The sequence below is a fragment of the Macaca mulatta genome, chromosome 11 (genome assembly GCF_049350105.2).
Source record: "Macaca mulatta isolate MMU2019108-1 chromosome 11, T2T-MMU8v2.0, whole genome shotgun sequence".
Classification (NCBI taxonomy): Eukaryota; Metazoa; Chordata; class Mammalia; order Primates; family Cercopithecidae; genus Macaca; species Macaca mulatta.
This window is the reverse complement of record NC_133416.1, coordinates 64989398-64999207: the sequence shown is the minus strand read 5'-3', so window position 1 is coordinate 64999207 and position 9810 is coordinate 64989398. Positions and strand designations below refer to the sequence as shown.

The 9810-nt window shown below is 50.0% G+C and overlaps 1 protein-coding gene across 5 annotated transcripts in view; it reads left to right on the top strand.

The window, feature by feature from the left end:
* The first annotated feature begins 878 nt into the window (after positions 1-878).
* Positions 879-9810, top strand: part of AVIL (advillin) — a 22299-nt gene continuing 13367 nt past the window's right edge. For 3 of the 5 annotated variants that reach the window (XR_013401176.1, XM_015152145.3, XM_077954629.1), the window contains exons 1-8: positions 879-1010; positions 3563-3647; positions 5392-5466; positions 6195-6391; positions 8487-8595; positions 8688-8798; positions 9063-9265; positions 9711-9789. Coding sequence is in view for 4 of the 5 variants with exons in the window: in XM_015152145.3 (XP_015007631.1) it covers positions 3582-3647; positions 5392-5466; positions 6195-6391; positions 8487-8595; positions 8688-8798; positions 9063-9265; positions 9711-9789 (840 nt within the window). In the remaining variant the exon portion in view is untranslated. Of the gene's footprint in view, positions 1011-3431; positions 3648-5391; positions 5467-6194; positions 6392-8486; positions 8596-8687; positions 8799-9062; positions 9266-9710; positions 9790-9810 lie in introns of those variants that run through there. The other 2 variants (XM_077954630.1, XM_028829680.2) reach the window with 2 other exon arrangements.

The following is a 9810-nucleotide window of genomic DNA, read 5'->3' as shown; positions in this document are numbered from 1 at the left end:
CGCCCGGCCGAGTTTTTTTTTTTTTTTTTGAGACGGAGTCTCGCTCTGTCCCCAGGCTGGAGTGCAGTGGCACAATCTCGACTCACCACAAGCTCCACCTCCCGGGCTCACACTATTCTGCCTCAGCCTCCCAAGTAGCTGGGACTACACGCACCCGCCACCACACCCAGCTAATTTTTTGTACTTTTAGTAGAGACAGGGTTTCACCATGTGAGCCAGGATGGTCTCCATCTCCTGACCTCGTGATCGCCTGCCTCGGCCCCGGAAAGTACTGGGATTACAGGCGTGAGCCACCGCGCCCAGGCTGGGAATGGAGTCTTGATTCTTCTCTGCCCCTGATTCTTCTAAATTGGGAACTCTGAAGCTGAGAGCCCAGCATGGTTCCTGGCAAACAGTAGGCACTCAAATATTGATTGGTTTACTGTATGACTAATAGAGACCCCAATGAGCAAAACTAATAAAATTCTCCTGGCTCCTCTCCCAGACTTCCCCTCCCTTTGAGAAATGCCAGAAGCTTCTTCAGGAGGCTCTTGCCAGCCTAGACATCACAGGCACACATGGGGCAGCTCCAGCCTCTGCCTCCTGTCATCACCATAATGCATCCATATCTACAATATGGCAAATTTCATATCCTTCCAACCTCTTTCCTGCATTATTGATGGGCTGTGTGCACTTTTTAAAAAATCAATTAGATCAGGGCGTGGAGCTGGAGTTAAAAGAAGCCTTTAAAAGTCTGCTCTTCTTGTTTTGCTGTTTTGAATAGGCACAGATAAAGCTTTCCCTCTGGTTTGAATAAGTCAAGCTCAGTGCTAGGTTGGCTCTGATTGGCCAGGACTAGGAAAACGCAGTTAAGATGCAAACACAAGCAAATATAACTCAGTGTCTCTGCGGCCATTACTAAGCTAAGGCAGCAGACCCGGAGCCTCCTGCTTTGGAGTGGTTCTTCAATACTGCTGCTGCTGCTTACTCACCGGGAAACAACTGGGAAAGCTGGTGAGCGAGAAGGCAAGGTAAGGTCTCTGATTTACGGGGGCATGCCAGTTAATCCTCCTGAATGAGGAATAAATGAAAGGAACAGGAGCTTGAGATTCCCTTGGCTTTGTCCTCTGAGATGAGACTTAAAATGAACCAAGAGTCTCGCCAGTTTTGCAAACTTCTTGTTGAGAAGTAGAAGCCCTTAGAGGCAGCTGAACATATAGGGCACATTTTCAAAAGCTGGGAAAGACAGACCCCTTTCACCTATCCTCAGAGAAAAATGGTATGGAGCAAGGCAGGAGGAGTTAAAACCAGCTTCCTGGCCCAGAGAAGTGGCTCACACCTGTAATCCCAACACTTTGGGAAGCCAGGGAATGAGGATTGTTTGAGCCCAGGAATTTGTAACTTGTGACCATCCTGGGCAACACAGTGAGACCCCGTCTCTACAAAAAATAATAAAATAGCCAGGCATGGTGGTGCACACCTGTGGTCTCAGCTTCTCAGGAGGCTGAGGCAGAAGGATCACTTAAGCCCAGGAGGTGGAGGTTGCAGTGAGCTGTGATCGTACCACTGCACTCCAGCCTGGGTGACAGAGCAAGACCCTGTCTCAAAAACAATAACAAAAAACAGCTTCCTCTGCTCAGGGTCCATCCATAAGGGCATCTCTGAGAATTAAAGGCCACTGGCTTTTAACCTCAAAACTGTGCCCCCCCACCCAAGGGGTTTCTGTAGTCCCCTCAAAGAACACTGAATTAGGATTTAGGGAGGAGAGAAGGAGAGACGCAGCTTTGGGAGACTTTGATGTTAGAACTGTGTTTTCTGTGTGTTCCAGTGTGGCAGGAAGTCCCTTCCTGGAGTTTATCCTCTCGCATTCCGGGTGCCTAGCCCAGTGAGCTCCTTGATTCCTAAATTCCTGCTGGGAAATGGGACAGGTTTCAGCCTCTGAGGCTCACAGTCCTAACTGCTGCCGGCTGGTGTGGCTTTTACCAGGGTGACAGTTCTGTCTCCAAGGAATAAATTCACTGGCCTTTGTCCCCTTCCCCCAATTGGCTCATGGCTTTTGCCTTTAATGACTGCTACACAGGGTCTGAAGAAAACCCAAACACCATATTTCCTGGCAATTCTGAGCAGCACAGGGTGGGGCAGCACAAGTTATCAAATTAAATTCTCAAACACTGGCTGCTCCGCACCATTGCCTTGCTTTAGTCCTGTTATAGCAGTAGACAAAGGGAGTTTGCTTTGTGCTTTATGGTTTTTTGCCAAAGTCCATACTAGATGGCGCATGTTCTCCAACTTGGCTTTGTCCATCAAGGTTCAAGAAAACAATGGTCAGACATGTTCCTCTTAACAAGCACAGTATGTCCCCAAATAGCAAAAATCCATACAGTCCTTTCTGGGTGAATTTTTAAATCTTATGTAAATCCATCAACCCCATCCTTTTTCCTTTGCCTGTCAGGAGAAATTCATCTAGCTTTACATGAATTAGGCATGTTATCAGATTTCAAGCTCCTTGAGAGCAGGTATTTTAATTCTATAAAGCCTCTACGTGACCTTGGACATGGGTAGGTGCTTAATTACTCAAGATGCTCCTTGAATACAGACGGTACACGACCCACACAGACTTAGATCTTTACCACTTCCTCCCTCTCCCCACCCTGACTTGCCCAATCCTGAAGGAACTGGAGACGTCTAAGTGTCTGAGGTTCACACTTCCACGGAGAAGCTTGGGTCTGTGTGGGAGGGAGAAAGGAAGCCATCTGTCCACAGGCCAGACCAGGCCACACCCTGCTGGCACCCAGAACCCTTTGTCCCAGGCCCAGCCCTGTCATTTTACTTTCCTTTGTATCTGGAAAGCACAGGAAATATAGTAGTCATATGACAAAAGAAGGAAGGGTTGTTTGAGTTTTAGAATAGTTTACTCAAAAAAAAAAAAAAAAAAAAAACATAAAAGCCAAAGAGAAGGTCAAAGTTGACTGTGGAGAAGGCCTTGCAAGCAGGGAACTTGGGAAGAATTAGAGGGAATGAGTGAGAGAAGGCAACTGAGTTTGGAAATATTTTTTCTGACTAGCTTTTCTTTCCAAATGCCACTGAACTTAGATTGGTTTAGAAAGGGTTGTAGTATATCAAAGTGGCTAGAAGCATAGGTTTGGGAATCAGATAAGGATTTCATTCTAGAGTGTGATCTTGTACAAGTTATTCAGCCTTTCTAAACCTCAAATTCACACAACGTAAGATGAAGAAAATCACCTTCTGAAAATTAGAGATAACATACGCAAAGTGAATCAATACAGGGCTTAACATATTTATCACCCCTTTGGTAAATAACCATGACGATTACCAGAGTTGTTAAGGGCAGTGGCAGGTGAGAAGCAGAACTCATGGATGGTAATCCCTGGGCCAGCCAGGCTGACCATGTGCACTTGGACGGACAAGTCCTTGACCCCATCATTGTGAAATGGTGCAGGGATGCACCACGAGGGTGTGGCAAGATGGCTGACAACAGACTGGGAAGCAACTCAGCAGAAAAACTGGATTGATGCCCACTATGGCGAGAGGCATCACCTCCCTGTGTTCTGTGATGTTTCAGTCTTGGAAAGACAAGCACCATGTCTCTGACCAGTGCCTTCAGGGCTGTGGACAATGACCCTGGGATCATCGTCTGGAGAATAGAGGTGAGGTGGGCTGGAGGCACCTTACTTGTGACTACTGGAGTCTGGAAGCAGAGTCTGGCTGCCTGGGGCTGCTAGGCAACAGCCCGCCAGCACCCCTTAGCCTGTGGTTTGAGGAGAATGAGAGGCAGCATCAAAGTACCTATTTCCCATCCTTTACCTCTCCTGGGTGCTCAAAGCAGGTGGCTGGCAGGTGGAGGAAATGTTCAGACCTGAAGAGCAGGGCTCCAGGCAAAAACAAGCTTGTCCTTTAGCCAGCCACCTGCTCAGTGAGTCTGCACTCGCAGGAAATACCCTGGAAAGACAGGTGGGACCTACTCAGCAGATTCCTGGCAGCTTCCATCAGAGAAATGGAACATGTCTTCCCCAGGGCACCCTGGCTCCTACAAAATATGGGGAGAGGTGAGGGGGCACTGCAGAGATGAGGCGCTGTTCAGCCCATCTCCTCTTGGGCTTGGGCCACTCTGTGTGGCTGTGACATCCAGCAATCCATAGCTGGGAACTACCCTGGCCTGGGTAGCTCCACCTGCCAGATATGAAGATTCCCCCTAACCCCCACCCCGAGCCCAGTCAGTTGCTGCTGCATAAAACCCAGAGGTAATGCCTCACTTCACTATTCTCAACCAGGATGGGGAGTCAGCTCTCCAGCAAGCCTCTCAGAGATTGTGAGTCCCAGGTCACTTCCATTGTTTTAAGGCTTCCAGTTTCCTTAAAAACTAACAGGTACTGGCCGGGTGCAGTGGTTTACGCCTGTAATCCCAGCACTTTGGGAGGCCGAGGCGGGCAGATCATGAGTTCAGGAGACCGAGACCATTCTGGCTAACACGGTGAAACCCCGCCTCTACTACAAATACAAAAACTTAGCTGGGCGTGGTGGTGGGCACCTGTAGTCCCAGCTACTTGGGAGGCCGAGGCAGGAAAATGGCGTGAACCCAGGAGGTGGAACTTGCAGTGAGCCGAGATAGTGCCACTGCACTCCAGCCTGGGCGACAAAGAGAGATTCCATCTCAAAACAAACAAACAAAAATAACTAACAGGTACTAAAACACGGTTACCAGAATTGCAATATATTTAACATTTAACACATTTCACATAGAACACACACAAGTATGGCTGCAAGTTTCCCTCACTTGGAGAGTGTGATGAAAATCTACATGAAGGCTGTGTGAACAGTCCTCCAGGGGCAAGCCATACATGCAGTGACAAATCAGGGCCCTGACCCAGACTCCAAATATAAGACACTTGGCACAGAGCCCTGCTGACCGCTGGCACTCTCCAAATGTTATCCTCCACCTCCCACGGCCCCGCAGAATCCAAGTGTTCTTTCCTACATGGGCCTGGTCCAGCACCCTGTGGTCAGCATTGGGAAGAGCGTTGGAGGTTCTGGCACAACAGCTCAGAGAAGGGTTTGTACTTGGTCGTTTATATCCAGCAAAGGGCTGGAGGTGGCTCACAGGCTTCCCACAATAGTGTGAGATGAGATCGGGTAGGAAGTGGAGAGAATAGGGCGAGGGAAAGCAGGATAGGGACCAGATTCAGATCCAGGGTGATGCAAGCAGAGCTCACAGAAACCAGAGGAGTGGCTACATTAACCCTGTGGCTGGCTGCCTCACGTCCTATAAGGTCATTGGGAACATCTCCCTTCCTTCTCCCCACCACCTGCACCAAATGACAGAGAGGAGAGGGAGGCTCATGGGGAAGGGAGGTGGGAGGGGATGTAGCCTATACCCACCCCTTGTCCTTCCAGAAAATGGAGCTGGCGCTGGTGCCTGTGAGAGCCCATGGCAACTTCTATGAGGGGGACTGCTATGTCATCCTCTCGGTGAGCACCCTCCTCCTCCTCCCCACTCCTGTGAGCTTCTCCCCTGGGGCCAGTTCTTGGGCTCTACTGGGAGATGTGCTGGTGAGGGAAGATAGTCCCTGGTATCGGTCTCAATGGTTCCTCAGTGCTATGAGCAGACCTCCAGTCTATCAAAGGCCATCATTAGGCCTGGGTTTTAAATTCTGCATCAGAGGATGGGGGTATGACCCTCAGTCTGAACCTCAGTGAGCCACCCACAAGCAGCACTTCTCCCAGGCCTAGGTCCCACATTAAAAGTGGTGTGGAAGAAAGCCAGATAAATGCAAGGCCTGTCTCTAGCCTTAAAGTGCTGATTCTCATGGAGGAGACTCACATGAACGGTGCTGACAGGGCCGTGCAGGTGTACAGATCAGCACTGTGCCAGCTGTGTGAGTGTAAGGGACCAAGGGGACCTGTGAGGTAAGCCTGCAACCTGGCTGGGAAAAGATCCCCGTTGGTCTCTATTTATTTGGGGAACAACAAGCTGTCAACTTTACCCAGATGTGGGGAGGAATTTGGGCTGCCAAAGCTTATGCCATGATTGCAGGGCTGCTCGGGGGCCAGGGCAGCTCCTGCATCCACCACAGGAGAGAGGGCCCTCAGTCTGCCAAGGGCAGGCACATGTGCTGCATTCTCCCCATGACAGAGGGGCCACCAGCAAAGGGGGAGGTGAGCTGGCCCCTGACCTGATCTCTCTGACTACATCCCAGACCCGGAGAGTGGCCAGTCTCCTATCCCAGGACATCCACTTCTGGATCGGGAAGGACTCCTCCCAGGATGAGCAGAGCTGTGCAGCCATCTACACCACACAGCTGGACGACTACCTGGGAGGCAGCCCTGTGCAGCACCGAGAGGTCCAGTACCATGAGTCAGACACCTTCCGTGGCTACTTCAAGCAGGGCATCATGTGAGTAGGGGTGCACAGAGTAAGGACAGAAACAGCAGTTTACAGAGGAGGAAACCCAAAAGGCCAACATGCATATCAAGAAAGTAATCAGAGAAATGCAAATCAAAACAAAGCTGTCACTTCCACCCACTAGAGTAGCAAATTAAACAGCTGGGAGGTGACAAGTGTTGGCAAGGCTATGGGGAAATAGGAGCCCTTGTGCCCTGCTGATGGAAGTATAGACTAGCGCAGCATCCTGGAGAGTAGTCAGTGCCACTTGCAAATCGCACTTCTGCGTGTGTAACTCACAGAAATCCTCACGTATCCATGTCCATAAGGGCACATGGACCACACTGTTCACAGCAGCCTCATTAATGATGTTAGGAAGCTGCAGGCAACATAGGTGTCCATAACTGGGAGACAGGACATGCACACCACGGAGTATTATGCAGTAGCCAGAAGCAACAGATTAGATACATGCCTAACACAAGGACAGAGCTCACAAACATGGTGCTTAGCACACAAAGTAAGAAACAGACTAGGACATATAACAGAATGCCAATTTCTGTTTTAAAAAGCACATGCATGGACGGGCGTGGTGGCTCATGCCTGTAATCCCAGCACTTTGGGAGGCCAAGGCAGGCAGATCACAAGGTCAGGAATTCAAGACCAGCCTGGTCAACATGGTGAAACCCCGTCTCTACTAAAAATACAAAAATTAGCCGGGTGTGGTGGCGCGTACCTGTAATGCCAGACACTCGAGAGGCTGAGGCAGGAGAATCACTTGAACCCAGGAGGTGGAGGTTGCAGTGAGCTGAGATCACGCCACTGCCCTCCAGTACCGTGACAGAGCAAGACACCATCTCAAACAAAACAAAACAAAACCATGCACACAAAACAACATGATAGGTTGGGCATGGTGGCTCATGCCTGTAATCCCAGCACTTTGTGAGGCTGAGGCAGGAGGATCGCTTAAGCCCAAGAGTTCAAGACCAGCCTAGGCAACATAGTGAGATTCCCCATCTCTACAAAAAAAAACTTTGTAAAAAAGCTAGCCAGGCATGGTGGTGCACTCCTATAGTCCTAGCTACTCCATGGGCTGAGGGTATCGAGCCCTCAGTTATCGAGCCTGCAGTCCCTGATGAGGATCACTTAAGCCCGGGAGGTCAAGGCTGCAATAAGCCATGATTGCACTACTGAACTCTAGCCCGGGTGACAGAGAGAGACCCTGTCTTCAAAAAAAAAAAGGGGGGGGAGGGCGAGGCACAGTTTACTAGAATGAAAATAAAAAGGTCAACAGTTAGAATGGAAGCGTATGGGGAAAGGAATGGGAGTAGGGCAAGCAGGTAAAGGGAATGCACAGACACCTAACACAAGAGAGGGAGTGAAGGCCGATGATAATGTTCCATCAACTGAGAAGTTTAACTCAAAACTTTGCCCCTGATATTAAAACAAAAAGAGAAATTCCAATGAGCTTGAGAATTGTGAGGCCGGGCCAAGATCAGCTTCTTGCAGGTCAGCAGTCTCCACTGACTGAGGCCCTTCTGGGCACAGAGGACCACACTGAGCCAGTGGGGAACCCAAGGACAAAGCCCCTCTGCTCCAGGGCTACCTTCTGCATTCCTTTCAAGTGCAGGACGCCTGGCTCGGAGGTTGGGCTGGACTGAGTGCCAGGGCGGGCGAGCTGATTCCTAGGGTAGGTGGTCTTAAGGCTGTGGAGTCATTAATGCTTCTGCTGCAGCCCAACTTGTACCCCTCTCCCAGTGACACACTGGCATTCAGACAGTTCCTGGAACAAAACAAGCCCTCTGTGCAGGGGGTCTTCGTCACTGATGTCTCCTCTGCCTGGAGCACTATTCCTCTGGGTATTGGTTCATTTTCCTTGTAGTATCTCAGCTCAAATGTCACTTCTTCAGAGAAGACTGTCCCGACTCACTACCAGAAAGTCACTCACCCAGTCTACTTGTGGGGCAGCAGCTGTCACCATCTGTATTTACCTTGCTGATAGGTACTGTCATCATCACACGAGTAAGGCTGCATCTGTGTAATTCACCACTGTCTCCCCAGAACCTAGCACATAGCAGGCACTCAAATAACTGAATGGATGTTCCCTTAGCTACAAGAAGGGGGGTGTCGCCTCTGGGATGAAGCACGTGGAGACCAACACCTACAACGTGAAGCGGCTGCTACATGTGAAGGGGAAAAGAAACATCAGGGCCACTGAGGTTAGTCCTGCACACTGTCTGCCCCAGGCCCAGGATTTCTCTACCTGGCACCTAAGAATTCCTCCTGAACAATGTTTACCTCTCATCAACAGGTGGAAATGAGCTGGGACAGTTTCAACCGAGGTGATGTCTTCTTGCTGGACCTTGGGAAAGTCATCATCCAATGGAATGGCCCAGAGAGCAACAGTGGGGAGCGCCTGAAGGTATGGCTTCCTAGCCTTAGCACTCTCTCAAGTTCCTCTTTCTTCTTCCCTCCATGCTGGCTCTTTCCCAAGAATCAAGGGGGAGCCCTGCCTTTGAGTAGAATCTGTCTTGGAGACAGGCCAAGTGTGTGAGTTTGTGACTCACCCTGGACTCCTCAGCAACCGAGTAACTCCTGTGTCTGAGATCTAGGCTGTTCTCCCCAAAGACATCAGGCAGAAAGGGGTCCCAGAGGAGCTGAGGACTCCCTTGGGCTTCTCTGACAGGCTATGCTTCTGGCAAAGGATATTCGAGACAGGGAGAGAGGAGGCCGTGCTGAAATAGGAGTGATCGAGGGAGACAAGGAGGCAGCCAGCCCAGAGCTGATGAAGGTCCTTCAGGACACCCTTGGCCGACGCTCCATTATCAAGCCTGCAGTCCCTGATGAGATCATAGATCAGCAGCAGAAATCAAATATCATGTTGTATCAGTGAGTAACCAAACCTGGCTTTAGCTGGAAGCTGGGGTCGGGGGGAAGGTGTCCCCTAGAACATCAGCCACCTCTGCTTGGCTCCTTGTTTTGGGTGTAGTCATCTGGTTTTCTTCTTAGTCCTTTTCAAATGCAGCTCCTAGAAAGCTTGGAGATCCCCCGCTCAATGAGGCAGTTGTTCCTGTTAGCAACTCTCCTGATATCTTGAGGAGACCTTTCGTTTACTCTGGCCCAGGGATGTGGAAGGAATAATGTTTGGGACAGAGATAAACAAAAGTCTCCACCAAAGAAGAGTCTGCACATTCCTGTCCTCCCATGGCTGTCTTATTAGGAAGTCACACTCTACCCAGAAACTCCAAACTAAAACCAAACCAGAACAACATCTAGTTGACTACAAGATGCTTTATAGAGGAAAAGGCACAGGCTAATCTCTCCCCTTCTCCAGTGTCTCAGATTCACCTGGGCAGCTGGCAGTCACAGAGGTAGCAACGAGGCCTCTGGTCCAGGACTTACTGAACCATGATGTAAGTAGAGTTTGGGTGGCC